The 15148-nt window shown below is 44.0% G+C and overlaps 1 protein-coding gene across 6 annotated transcripts in view; it reads left to right on the plus strand.

Annotated features, from left to right (window-relative positions):
- Positions 1-535: 535 nt before the first annotated feature.
- The window catches only part of LOC148362024 (CUGBP Elav-like family member 2), a 35894-nt gene continuing 21281 nt past the window's right edge, over positions 536-15148 (plus strand). For 2 of the 6 annotated variants that reach the window (XM_088339434.1, XM_088339433.1), the window contains exons 1-2: positions 536-676; positions 14343-14533. In XM_088339434.1, coding sequence (XP_088195560.1) covers positions 579-676; positions 14343-14533 — 289 coding nt within the window. In that variant the 5' untranslated portion in view covers positions 536-578. Of the gene's footprint in view, positions 677-5940; positions 6317-13171; positions 13373-14342; positions 14534-15148 lie in introns of those variants that run through there. The other 4 variants (XM_088339435.1, XM_088339437.1, XM_088339438.1 and 1 more) reach the window with 4 other exon arrangements.

A 15148-nucleotide genomic window follows, 5' to 3' on the forward strand; every position in this document is an offset into this window, starting at 1 on the left:
TCAAGTGAAGATCTAACGCTCCTTCAATTTCTTTGAGATCCTGATCCTGTTGGTCTTGGTCTAAAGAGAAAATCTAATGATGTTCAATGTCGGAATTCTCGATGATTCGCCAGTCCTTGCAATTTTTCGAGATCAGGATCCGGTTAAAGTCCCCTCGCCGTCAAATATCTTCACGTCGCCGGGCTCCGACGTTTTCCTGACGAGCGGCGTCAATGTCAACGAACGGGCCTGCGAGCGCATCTCCTCTCGGCACCGTTCCAAAGAAAATCCGTCAAAAGCCAACCCGGGGGCCGAAATCCCCGACCGACCCGACGGTGTCCGGATCCGATCCTGGAGTTTTTCCTAATCGATTATCCGGACCGAGGGGCCTCCTCTCTGCCGCCGGCGCGAGGCATGAGTGCACCGGAGCTGTCAGAGGGGATTACTTCATGCGCGGCAGAAAGAGGGTGTGTACGAGGGGGGCGGGTATTGGGGGTCGCCCGGGCTGCGATGCGCTCCGGCAAGAAGAGAAGGGAAACGGAGACGGGAGAAGCAAAAGAGGAACGCTTTTCATCCCGGTGGATCTTTGCCCAGAAGCGATGTTGGAGCGCTCGGCCGATCCGGCCCCGGTGCAGGGTCTTTACGCCGAGGGCGCGCGGTGCCCCCGAACCGACAGGAACCGAGACTCGAACCCGAGGTAGGACCGCCTTACAAAACGTCCCGGAACGCCGTCTTTGTCTGTTCCGGCCGACGGACGCTTCTGTTCTCCGTGCTATTCTCGGTTTCTGCATACTTTCGTCGGACGAGCTCGTTTTAAGTGGCGAGCCGAAAGGAAATCCTTTTGGGTCACAGAGGTGACATAGACGGTGACGCTGACCTGTCGTCGGGGGAGGCAGGTGACGCTGTGCCTCGCGGGTCGCCGTGGAAAAAAATCAACTCGTAGCTGCACCCCCAAATTGGCCACACGTTCAAAAGTACAACTTATTGCGCCTACCAGATAATACAGTGGATACGATTGGAAACGCAACGAAATGACATTGCACACGGTAACTGTTTTGCCTTTGAGAGACATATCGAGTGGTCTTCAAGTGCCCTCTTGTGGTTACATGTTTATTATGTCTTGTTAAAATTCATTTCAACTGTGAAACCAGATGTCATGATGTTATTTTATCTTGTATGGATTAAATGATTTTGTTTATGTTTTATGCAAGCCTGGCTCTGGCTGGAGTGATAATCCAGTCTGCCTCATATATGAAATCAATGTAGAACCAAAAATCGATTTGGGAGGTGCGTCTTATAATCCGGCACACTTTATAGTGCGGAAAATAGTCATTCTATTTATTTAGCGCTCAAGTTCTTTCTCATTTAAATGTTTTTTTTTTTTAGATATTACTGTGATGAGTGAGGCACGCTATGCTCTCGCTTCATGGCAGAAGGCGGTAGCGAGATGAGGATTCTGATTTGATGCACAAGTCAGCCCCAAGAAAAAGATTGCCGTACAGCGGGGGATAGAAGCTTATATTATTTTCCTGATTTGTTCTGAACCGCTAGTATCCCATATAAAACAATAAAATAACCACAGAGTATATAGTAAGTACTACTTATGTGTAATATGTGTGCATATTAATAAAAATATAATTGTATTTACCCTTAGTGTGATCTGACTTGAGCTGCTCTAGTGGAGTTACAGGCGGATGGAAAGAGGGAAGGGGATGGAGGATTTAAAGTCATCATTTTTTAAAAGGATTGTCACGTCTATAGAAGACTTCCTCCCTTTTTAATAATAGTCTGAAACGTGGTTACCATGGTTACAGCCCTGAAACCCTATCCTATTTCTTGATCATCACAAGCTCCTTTTCAATAGTTATCTTATTTGCTTTTCCCTTTAACATTACTGCAACAAAGAGACGTAACGGTATCGGTCCTTAGCGAGGGTAGCAATTTGTCTTTCTTCCTTAAATTACTTTAACATTGCTAGCTTTGTTTTAACGGTCGTCATGTTTTTGCTTCTTCCTTTAGCATCACTGCGAGCCTCGGGAGCCATAGCCCATAAATACAGTACAAAAAGACACTATCGTATTGCCGACGCGTTAAGTCTTTTTGATCTGCACGGCTTATCCTCAGTAGGGTCGCGGGGGCGCTGGGGCCCATCCCGGCCATCTTCGGGCAGCGGGCAGGGGACACCCTCAACCGCTTGCCATCGTAGAGACGGACAACTCGGTCACACATTCCCAATTAGGGACAATTTCAATCGGCCCATTCACCTGGCATGCATGATTGTGGCATGTGGGAGAAAACCGGAGTGTCCGGATGAAATTTATGCTAGCGTGGGGAGAACATGCAAACTCTGCCCGAGAAGGCTGGTCGCCGGATTGGATACCGTGACCTCAGAACTGTACAGCAAACGCGCTAACGAGCTGCCGTGCCGTCCGAAACGCTCGCTATTCTAAAATAAAGAGGAAGGCGTTGTGGGAGGTAGTTCAGCCGATAGCATTCCTGCATAGTGTGTCATGCTGTGACGCAAAGCAATAGCAGAAGAGCATTTTCTACGCCTCCTTATATTCAATAATGACGAGCGGCCATAATCCTAAGCGAAGGGATTGATTCGTGCGCTTTCCATTTCTCGATGATCGCAAGCTCGGTTTTCACGGGGATTCTGGTTTTGCTTCTCCGTGGAGCATCATCTCCTGTCACTGTTTCGGGGCCACGACAAACATGGCAGCGACGAATGCCCGTGGCGCCACTGCTCTGCACTTGAAAAGACGTTTGCGTCGACGCGGAGCCCCCCCGAGTGTAAGTGAACCTTGCAACCCCCCCCCAATCTCCGGGGAGCTGGGGGCGAGCTTTTTCTAGCCTCCCCTTGAGCTCCGCGCTAAAGTAGCTTGCGCGTATTGAAGGGAGAAATAGGTGCTTTGAAAAAGGAGTCCGTTCCCTCTTCTTCCAGCAGAGCTCGTGGAGCGGGCCACTGACAATTGCACAATTCCATCTTCGCTCAAACGACCATTTCCTTCTTCCCGATCTTAAGTTTTCTTCGAGCGAGCGCTCTGGCCACTGACTGTCCTATTTGTCCATATCGGTAGAGGGCAGCAGCCTCTTTTTTTCCTCTCTTTACTCATTCTTTACGAACTCAAATCTTTGGTGAGTCAAATCCCAAATTGAGGGACACCGTGTCATAGTTGACCGCGAGATGTCGCTGTATTGTGTCGTGCACCCGAAACAACAGTTTTGGCCTTGATTGATTTCCTCATGGAGAAAATGTTCTTCAAGCGAGGAGGCGCGTCAAACCTTCACCTATCGGTTGATCGACTCGTGCTCCGATCGACAGCAATGCCTTTCTTCCCTCTGCCAGCGGGAAGCCAGACATGAGCAGCCGATTCCTTCTTCACTGATCGAGCAAACGTTGAAAAGCTCAGGTTAGCCGTCTGCCTCCTCGTTTGACGAAAATGTCGACGTGCAAAATTCAAAACGATTACACGACGAAAGACAGGAGCAAATAGGGATAACGCCACAAGTGACAGAACGCCATAGACGAGCGAAGGACGGGACAAAAGAAACGAAACCATACGCAACAAATTCAACTCCGAAAGAAAGAAATGACAAGGTGCACGAAGAAAGGACGAATGGCATCATCTCCAGACAGAAGAGCGGCTTCGGCCACCGACTGCCGTCACAGTCTCGTTCTTTCTCGTGCCGTGAGGCTCTTGAACTCCACCCGGGGGAGTCAAAGCCCACATGAAACCCCACCCTCACATTGCATATGACCCTATTTTTATGACAGTGTGTGTTTGATGTAGCACTTTTTAAATACTCCATATCAACACGTTATATTGGCTATTTTTGTATTCTATTATAGCACTGGTGTCAAACAGGCGGCCCGCGGGCCAGATCAGGCCCGCTAAGGGATTGAATCCGGCCCGCGAGACAACAACCGGAGAAGCGCAAGAGAAAAACGAGCTGCAGGTTGAAATAGGTCCACTTGATGTTGCCAAAGCCAGGTGCCTCCAACAAAGACATTGTACTTGTATTTCTTTCTCTCGCTCTCTCTCTCTCTCTCTCTCTCTCTTTTCCACCCCTTTCCCCCCACTCTCTGTCTTTTTCACTCTCCGTGTCTCTCTTTTTCTCTTCCTTTGTTGCTCTTTGTCTCTTTCTCTTTCTTTCTTTTTAACTTCTTTTGCTCTAACTTCATTTTTTCCTTTTCTCTCTTTTCTCTTTCTCTCTTCCTACCCTTTGCGCTTTCTTTTCTCTTTTCTCTCCTTCTGTCTTTCTATTTCTCGTTGGATTTCTTTCTTCCTCTTCTTTTCTTTCCCCCTCTCTCATGACTTCTCTTTTTACCTCTTTTGTTTCTCACGCTCTCTCGCTATTTCTCTTTCTTTGTTCCGCCCTCTCTCCTTTTCCCTCGCTCTTTATCTTATTTCTTCCTCTCTCTTTTTCTTTCTCTTGAATCTACTAGTCCGGCCCCCGACAGAATGTTTGTTCTATCGTGTGGCCTCCGAGTTCAAATGATTTTGACACCCCTGTATTATAGTATATCTATCTTTTATTTTATCATTTTATTTTACCAGCTCGGTGGCCTTGGAGGTATGGCGCCCGTCCCGATACCGGAGGTTGTGGTTCAAGCCTCAACCGAGTCATAACCTAAGATTTAAAGATTGATACCTGTTCAATTTGTAGTAAACACTGTCATACTGGTCACTAAAACTCCCAACATGACATGGCAAGGAAATCTCTGTGGACCTTACAAAAATGAACTGCGGCACTACATAAGACTACAATTGGATCCTCCAGCGTTTTAAAAAATCAGAACGCACTCACAACAGGGCTCGAGAGAGGCGGGGGCGAGCCTGGAAGTACTCAGACCGTACCCTTCAGGAACTTTCACTTTACGGTGTACTCACTTTTGCTGCAAAGGGGTTGAGTTATTGACGTCCATATTTTGAGTTTTTTGAGGGTTAAAAGAAATTTTCAATGCTTTAAATCTTTACACAGACTACCTTTCATTGTGTCAAAGCGATGTTTCTTCAGGGTGGTTCTACTAACACTAAAAGCGAAATTTATTTCGACATTTATTTCCACTCGGCACGATGGCTCCTCCGTACACTTTGGCCCCAAATATCATGGCCTGCTACACGGTGGGGATAACAAAAGGCGATAGAGGACCCCTCCCCCAGGGAAATAGGAGCGCCCCACAAAAGGGATCGTGACTCGTGAACCCGAAAACGACGCTACTGCAGTCGGCATTCTCGTCCCGATACCACGGCAACAACAGATTATTTTGCGTGCGCAAAAACTCACAAAATACAAACGCATATGACAAGTTCTCTGAGGTGCCTGTGTTCTCATGCTCTACTTCATAAACAAATGCTGATCTGATATTCATTTTTGTTGCACAAAATGCTGATATGCTATTGGCTGAACTACTTCCCATCATGCTTTTCACACAATTCAATTTTGAATCTTGTGTATTTCATAAACGGTGTACCGTATATTCTGCACTATAACGTGCACATAAAATCTATTTTTTTTTTTAAAAAGCTGACTATAATAACCTGGGCTGTCGTGTACGAAAGGCGCTATATTCCTATTGCTGATGGAGGACCCAAAAGGAAGGAGGGAAGGGGGGAGGAATGGAGACAGAGAGAGAGATAGAAAGAGGAATGGAGAAGGAAAACTGTAGACGGATGTACGAGAGGGGAGAGAGAAGTATAAATAGAGAAATCGCAAGAAAGGACAGAGAGAGTGAGGAATGAAGAATGAGATATAGATAGAGAGAGAAATGGACAGAGAAGTAGGGAGGGATACATAGAAAGAAAAGAGAGAAACAACTGAAGATAGGGGGAGAAATTGAGAGAGTGAGAGGTGCAGAGAGAGGAAGAGTGAAAGAGAGAGGGAAGTGCTTAAGGAGAGAGAGAAAAGGAGAAAAAGAGAGAGAGAAATGGACAGACAGGTAGAAAGGGATACATCGAAAGAAAATAAGAGGGAAAGAAAGGAAAAACTGAAGCTATAGGGAGGAATTGAGAGAGAGAGAGCCCGCCTCCCCTCGCCCGCCTTCCTCTCCTCCTCCTCCGCTTTGCTGTCGGCCAGTCTCCCCCCTTTTTCCGCTCCCCAGTCGAGTCTCGCGTCCCTCGGCAGTCAGCCCGCACCTGTCCCCGCTCGTCGTCTCCTTTTTCCGGCTCCATGCGAGAGAGCGCCCACCATCTTCCATCGCCCTCCTTCTCATCTTAAAAGCACATTTTCTACTCTTTTATTTTTGCTTCATCTCGAAAATGACTTCGACGTCATATAGCCTGGATTATCTCCCGTTGACCGATAGTCGATTAATGTCTGCGGGCGACACCATGTAAGTACCCGCCGCACTCGGGCTCACCTATCCACTTTTGAAGCCCATTTCGATGTCCTTTGTTCCAAAAAGACCACGAAAACGCTTCCCTTTAGCATTTTAGCCTCCTAGCTAAACGAGCTAACGGCTAATTCGGGGGGCTGAGCTCCGTTCGAGTTCGTCGGAAGTCGAGTCCTATTTTTCGCTTTACGGCCCACCCAAATGCTTTTTATTCTAGATTTCAAACTTCAATGATAAAAACTCTCGTCGTCATGTTCCGTCTCTTCGAAATAGCGCTGACTGGAGTTAGCTTAGCATTGTGAGCTAGTCCGCGACGACACTTGACTGGCGTCACATGTGCTCTCGCGTTTCTTTTCATTTTGCGGTTCATCTAACTCCAAAATGTGCTTTTTTGACCGACGTCAATTCAGACGAGTTGCTCTAATGGACGCCGTCGTCTTCCTTGACAACCAGCAAAAAGGAAAATGGACTCTCGAGGTTTTGAAATATTTGTGTTTTCTCGCAAAACAACACCAATGGTGTCCTTGTTGCCGTCCGACCCAGTTAACGCCATGAGTTAACTTGTTTTCCAACCCACGTGGATTTTCTTCTTCTTGAGCCTCTGATGGAGATCTTGTGACCGGTTTCCATGTAAACAACACGGCCGGGAAGGTTATCTTCACTCAAATCTAAAAAACAAGTCTTTGGTACAGCCTTTGGAATTGAATACTTTTGTTTTCAAGTGGTCATCTTTCGACAGGCCAACCAGTAGATCCTGCAGAAAATGAGAACAAAAACACACTGAAATTGAAATGTAGAGCTCAAAGTGCTTTATAAAATCATTCAATGTAATCCAGTGGGATCAGAAATGTTCAAGTATTGAAACATTTCCCCCCCTACAAAGCCTTTTTATACGTGCCTATTTCAAGTCAAGTCAAATTTCTCTCTGACGCCCTTAATCACAAAAATGTCCCAAAGGACTGCACAGGATTACAACGACACTATTTCCTGATCTCAAACCAACATGCGGGCAAGGAACAACCCAAAACCTCAGCTTGAGGAAAAAGAGATACCTTAAGAAGGGACCTCACAAGTGGTATCCCCCTTTCAGGATGACCAGGGTGAATTACATTTAGCATTACAGTACACAAACATAGTCAACACTAGGTAACATGTTGAAAATTTGTCCGGAAAGTGCATGACAGCAGCGACGCCCCCCCCCCGCCTGTAAACTTTTTATTCTATTCAGTTGAAGTTCCCATATAAGAAAAGAAATGAGCACCTAACCCACTGTAAAACCGATCTAAACTAATTATGTAGAACAGAATATACCTTCATTGTCATGGTTACAAAATGGGTTGAACATATTGTGACAACAAATTTGGACGTGGCACTGAAGTTCACATTTAAGAAGAGGATAAAAGAAAACTAAGAAGATAAGGTTATCATTGACACAAGAAATGTGGGCATGTAGGATGTTACACACAGTTTTGGGATGGTATTAGTGCAATATGCGTTAAGTGCAAAAATAGTCAACATTGTGCAAAGTGAGCATAAGCATGAATACAATTTTACAACTGTATGAGGTATTGTGTTTGCAAGAGTTTCAGTTTTTTGTGCGGTGTGTGTTAATGGGGGGTAATGGCTCTGGGAAGAAACTGTTTGTGAGAGTGTTCATGATAAAGATTAAACCTAATAAATACGATTTTTTTAAAAAACATTTACTTTTGAGCAGTGATTCAATGTCAGACCCTCCAACACCATTCTCGTATTTTGCAATCATTTCCTTCTTCAACGCGTTGGTTGTTCTCACTTTTTTACTCTTTTCCTTCCCCTTATCACTTTCTCGGGACCCGTTATTATTGGCGTGAAAAGTAGATGAAACACAGTAAATCACAATAAATTCCGTTGTCTGACTATTTCTCTGAAAACGAACAGGCTCGGAGACGGTTTCTTCCTCGTGGCCATCACTTTCTAAACAAGTGCGCTCAACTGAAAATGTATATTTTGCTACATTATTTGGAAATTGTAGCTAAATGTGTATTTTTTTAACTACACTACTTGTTACAGTGCACTATTCTTGCATCGCACTATTATAACTTATGCTGGACTTTAAGCACTAATTTGTAAATATTTATCAACCGAATTCAAAAGGATGATTCCCAACCGGGCTGGAGTAGGCAAAAGAGCCACCCATCTAACATCTGTTTACTTTATTTTTGGATCGATTACCGATTTGTTTAAAAAGAGTCTTTCGGGTACCAAGGTATTATTGTTTACGAGTAGTCATTTGTTAACAGATATAGGGTTTACCCACCTGATAACGTGTTGATTATATGTTATAAAGACGACGAGTTCTGCCAAGAATACATCCGTAGAAAAAAATTGTCCTAACATACAACATGCTGAACATTGTTTACAACGAGATTAAACTTGGCACTCCTTGATAAACATGTCATGAAATACTTAAAAGAGAAAATAAAATAAAAAAGAATATTGAAATCGAATTGCGTATCAGATAAACACGCCCAACTAGCAAACAGATGTTAAAAAGACGTCAAGTTTCTGGCCAAAATATAACATTTTCTTGTCATTGATTTCAACGTCGTGTACAATGTCTACAACAATTTTAGGCATGGCACCTCAGGATATATCTTTCATAAAGACTTAGAAGAGAAAAAAAAATACTTGAATAGAAGCGCACGTCAGATATTGTGCCCACATAGCAAAAATTGGTTAAAATACATTAAAAAAGAAGTCAAGTTTCTACCCGAAAGACGTCTTAAAAATAAAGAAGGTGCCTTCACTTTCATTGATTACAACGTAGTGTACATTGTTTACAACGAGACTAGACTTTGTATTCAGGGTAAACACGGAATTGAAGGAGCTGTACGGAATTGGGAACTTGGATACTCTGTGCCACCCACTCCTGGCTGTTGTAATTATTGCATTCTCAGTCATGATGCACATGCAAGTACGCACATTTCTTAGACATGCTTGAAAAAACGCTTTCAAGTCTTTTTGGGGGTTTGGGTTGACGTTTAGACTCTACTTGAGGCAGTCCATCTCTTACTCTTACCATTTTCATGGTAAGCTAACAAATAGAAATAAGAATAAAAAGTTTGCGGGGCTGAGCATGACTTGACTGCCCCATGGCCTTTTTCCTCTAACAATGTGTTCCGCCCCGAATATCTTTGCTTAAAGTAAGATAAAAGCAGAAAATTAAGCCTAAGAGCTCTTTGAACTCATTTGGGAAATGTTACATACTCGGTACAGAAAATCTATAATGTATCAATTTTTTGGGACACCTTAAAGGACACATCTCGCCCTTAATAGATAAAAAGACAAGGCATATTACTGTAGAATGTGATGCAAGATATACATTTCATGACTTCCACCCAGCAGAAACGGTTTTAAAAGACGCCAAGGTTGCACCCAAATGACTTCTTTTTTGTTGAAAAAAAAAACCATATTTTTGTAGACGTTGGCATGGCAACTGTAAATTTGGACCAGCTTTGACTTATAAAACGCAACAAACTGCTTTTGTTGGAGAAAATTTGGAACACAATTCAATTTAGGACGTTTATATTTGGACTAAATCGTGTGCCAAATCCAAGTCCCGCGATCTAGGCATCTCCTGCTTTATTCCCACGGTTTCCTTCTCCATCCATTTATGTCAGCTGTTTGGCTCCAGACCTTGGCTCACATTCCAAGCTGCAGCAGCCTAGAGTGCTGAAATATGACACACTGTCACTTTAAAGTCTGCAAGGGCGTCCTCGTTTCCTTCTTTTTCTCATATCTAGCAAATCTTTGTTGCAAATCGAATTCATGAAATTCAGGAAGAAAAATTCAAACTACAATATCCTCGCATATTTTGCCGCATTTCTTTGGCTAAGACGGCCAGAAATATACAAATGAGGAAAGAAGACTTCTTCTCTTTGCATTGATGCTTTTTAGAGCAGCTAAGTGTGTTGCGCGCAGCACGCCGACTATATTTAGTTCCCGCTCTTCATTCCGTGTCCTAGTTGTCGTCGGCACGGTTCTGTCTTCCGACGTTCTTCAAATACACAAACGAGACAATCGGGAGTACAGGAAGCGCTTAAAGTGGCGGCGTAATTGCTTTCTTTTATTCCTGCTTGGTTTCAATCGCTTTGAGATGCCACACATTGACACGCGAGCTAACGTCTCATCCCGGCTTTGCTTGGGCATCGTCATCCGAGACCTCCCGGGACCTCGGCTACCGTTACCGACTTAATGGCGCGGGCGTCGTTGTCTTCGGATGCTGCCAGCTTGTTAGCATATGGGCCCGTGAAAAACGCATCTGTCCTCACGCGGGCGTACGCAAATCAAATCATGGAAGATAAAGAAAATGGGCCAAAGCAATTTAGTTTGCTTATTAATTAATACACAGTCGCACAGAATGTGCCTCATTAAAAGCTAGTTGGATCATAAAAGGGAGGCTGTTGCTTTTTTGCCTTCTTTGTGTGTTTATTTCTTTGAATCAACTTTGGTTGTGGAACAAGTAGCCATGTACTTGAGGTTATCTCAATTGAGCAGCTGTTTTGCTAGACTGGTAAAATGTTTTCGATTCCCTCAGCAGTTGTCTCATTGTCGAATGTAACCGCAGCCTAGGGCTGCCGACCAATTTTGGATTCTACCGTAATGGTGGAAAGTCACTACATCCGGTTGGAAAGCAGCGTGTTGATCAATATTTTAATTACTATAACATTGCAGTCGTTGATTTAATGTAGCACTTAAGTACAGAAGAGTCTAGCTGCAAAGAAATCAGACATTCTTCAAAATAAACCCGATTGGTTAGACTGAAACATGAAGGTTTTTTTTTTTACAGATGAGTCACACCACTTCCAAACAATTTACTGCGTTGGGACATTTTAGAAAGCTACTGTTTTTTCCACCTAGAAAGGTAAAGGGAGTCTAAATAAGGAACTACAAAAAATCCAATTGAAAATTGAATTAAATAAGATCATTTTATCAATTAAACTGCATGTTAGGTGCAGTTACAATTGTTGTCTCGTTCAGACTGCTGTAAAAAAAAAAGTCATTATCCGATAACGAAACCCCCATTATTGCAGGCAGAAAATTGTATTTGGAAAAAAAAGGTTTGTTTTTTTTACTAAAAAGTAATCTGTACCTCAAGGTGAACAGAACAAGAACAACTTAGTTTACTGGGATCTTCAGAATTCAAAGACATCAAAGCTACTCTAACACGAGCTGGACTATATATTTCTGCTACATAACTAGTCATAAATGATCAAAACATGTAAGAAAAAAGACTCAGGATATGTTGGAGCAATAACTAGCTCTGAGTGAATCTAATGCCAAAGAGGACACAGGGAAACGTGGATATGTGGATTGAACTATGACATCATGTTCCAACCAGAACAAAACAGAACATGAAAGCTGCTATGTTGCAACTCTAGCTCTAATGTAAAAGACTCGGGGATACATACCACACGTTGATAAAACCATATCAGGAGTGCCTAATGCCATGAAGCATTTAAATGATTCCAGTCTCTTGATTCGATGACCAGAATCAATAGTCCAAAACGCCCGTTACACGTCTGTGTTAATCTCAATTTAAATGTGGACAATGTTACATTAGCAATGGGATATTCACACTCTGAATTCTTTTTTTCTCTGGTTGAGAAAAAAACAACTTGTGAGATCCAAGTTTAAGCTTCTGTTTCTTTTGACTTCATCTAAATAGCTGTGACATAATCAGTTGAGGAACCGAAGAACCCCTCGCAATTAGAATTTACGATGACTTGTAGGCGCCTGAGTTGCTATTACGGGCCATGCGGAGGTGTCACCGGCATGCTTTCCCGGTCAGATCTCAGCAGCCGCACAAGACACATGCTTGGCATAAATCACCGGCTTTTACGGCCAATGGCCAGGAAGCCTGCGACTGTCGAGGTGGATCAGCTGTGGGACAAATCCACGCCAGGGTTTCCGGAAGGAAAACGGACAAGGACGGTGTTTGTGTGTGTTTGGTAGGAGGAGGCGGTCAACGGAAATAGTCCTGAATCCTTTTTTTTGTTGACTTCATCTGAGTTTGCTCACACATCGAGGCCCTCTGTGGGGTGGGCGGGGCACGATCGTCGACGGAATCGGTGGGAATGGAGTCACTAAGTTTCATCTTTTTAACTAAATCGGTGACTGTTTACATGCCGGGAATATTTGATTCTGATAAGGATTCGGATTTTTTGGAGCAAACACTCAATAGCAGTTATGGTTGGTTTCCTGAGAGAGAAAAACCTCAGCTAGTGTGTTTTCTCAGCCTTACTTTCTGAGCGTTGAGGCGATGACATATTTGATCTTGGCCTTTCAAAGTAGTTGTGACGTTTTGGGGCCACTAGTGAATTGATGTTAACAAGATAACGGCCCACATGCCTTGAACTATTTGTTCTTGCGCACCGAGGCATTCGTCAATAGTCGCTCAGCTGAGATCCTATTTAAACAAATGTTACTGTTCAATTAAGCGATCTATTTTCGTTTACTTATCCAAGTTTGACTTACCTTCAAGCAATAATACGAAAGATTCAGATGTTATCATGGTGCCGTTAGGTTTCCGCAGCCTTATTTTTAAGACTGCGGTTTACCTAACGATCGGGTGCCCACGGCCAATGGAACCAGAACAACGCTGATGGCAAGAGCCAAGAAATAATCTCGGGCACCCACCACGTATTCCAAAGCAGCCCCCTGAGTCGGCCTATTGTACTTGTAGCCGAGTGGTGAACGGCGTGGGGAACAATATGTGATTGTTCCCTCGCTGTGCCCAAGAAGCCACGGGTTACTCCCTGTCCCATCCCCGGTGAAGTTCTGGATGTTGTATAGCTTGGAGAGCTCTCGCGTGCCCGGTTCGGTTGTCGGCCCGTCGGCCACAAGGTTCCCGCGTCACTGCGCTATGTGGACAACGCCGTGGGAATAAAACATTGTGGATTCGGATTCTAGGGAGATCTTCTTTGTCAGAATGTCGTTGAAATCCCTCAAGGAGTTGGGTGTTTCCGCTGAACGTCTCGGCTCCATTTGTAAGAGATGGATGGCTCGCGTTCAAAGGTCTGCGTGCTTCATTTTGTCCTTGACATTATCAGTGGCAACATTGTCGTGATGTTCTTTCTAGTCTTTGCCTTGCGGCTTGCCAAATGCATGTCAAAATTGGGAAAACCTCTGCAGCTCACGTACGTCTCCATCGTTTCCCCTGTGAAATTGTAGCGTTATAAAGTACTCACCTGAACTTTTGCTTCTGGATTTGGGACACCTGGTAATGACAAGCCCATCACAGGGATGCAATGGATATACAATGCAATCTTTTTATAGACTTGTTTACCTGAAATTGGCTTGTGGAAAACCCAAGCCATTATCCTGCTCTATTACTAAAAATGTGGAAATTGCACTCACTTTTTCAAAGACAGCCTTTTTCTTTTCTGGTTTGAGTAACATTTTTTTGAGCCTATGCAATGTAAAACAGGTTTTGGTTAGTAATTCCTAGAGGGACGGTGTTGTGGCACTATATATTAGTTTAACACCTGGCAATTAGGCCAGTCATCAGTCTTTCAATGAACAATGATTCATTTAAAGAGAAACAAAAATGCTTGAGCTATTGAGAAAGCTCTGCTTTGATATCGGTTCTATAACAACCGGCCCAATTATTGTGCGTCACTAGCCCTAAACAAATATCAACAGTGTCGGATATTCATGGACTTTAACCAGACTTTGTCACATTGTTGTTAACTCGGAAGATATTTATAGAATGTTGCCGTGGGTGCAGCTTGAAATCGCATTTCAGCCATCCTTTTATGTAATACGTTGCCCACACGTCTTAGCGCTTGTGATTCATTATTGATACGTCAGTGAATTCATTGAGAGCCGACAGGCTGTGTGCTAATTTGATGGCAACGATTTTCAAGGTGGGATCCGCCGTCGTACTCCCGATTCGATTCGCTCGATTCGGACAATAACCGACAGGGATTGTTAATGACTTAACGACGGGCAGATTTTTACTGACCGGCTGCTTTTGCTTCCTCAGCAACGGCATGAAGATGAACGGGTCGCCGGAGCCTTTGGATCATCCGGACCCGGACACCATCAAAATGTTTGTGGGACAGATTCCTCGCTCCTGGTCGGAAACCGAACTCAAAGAACTTTTTGAACCTTTCGGAGCCGTGCACCAGATCAACATCCTCCGCGACCGCACTCAGAACCCCCCTCAAAGCAAAGGTATGTTCTGCCGGCCTGTGGGAAGAATTTTGGCGTTAACCGTTCCCTTGTGTGAACTGGCCGGCATCTCTAATGGTTCCTTGTGTGTGAAAACGCAGCCTTCGCTATCTATCACCTACAATCGCGTTTTGGCACAATGCCCCCCACCTCTCGGGTAATACGCAACTTTTCTCGTCTGCTCTCGCTTCACGGCCGCGTTTGCGCTTCCACATGACAGCGTTGAGAAGTCTTAAAACCCATTTCCATAAGCCGCATTAGTGGAAGATTTCCTTTTGACTTTATACTCTACCCTGCCGCTTTTAAACACTGTATGGAATGAAACGCAAGGTTATTTGTTGCATCCGTCTACTTTCTCGGGGTTGCGATATTGGAAATCACATTTCGAGCTAAGGGATGATTGGAAATGATGAAACCTCGTTTCCACAGCGGCTTTCCGTGAGTCTTGGGCTTAATTTTCATGGGGTTACAATCTCTGAATCTATGAAATATTCTTCAGCCTCTATAGGCTTGTTGAATGAATGATATATCGAGTTTTCCCGATGGTGAACCCGAAACGATATCGGACGTTGCTTTAATGCAATCAAAAACTTCAATGTTGAAGCTCGTTTGAGATTG

Source organism: Urocampus carinirostris, chromosome 7 (assembly GCF_059441175.1).
Source record: "Urocampus carinirostris isolate Australia breed hairy pipefish chromosome 7, RoL_Ucar_1.0, whole genome shotgun sequence".
NCBI classification, from domain to species: domain Eukaryota; kingdom Metazoa; phylum Chordata; class Actinopteri; order Syngnathiformes; family Syngnathidae; genus Urocampus; species Urocampus carinirostris.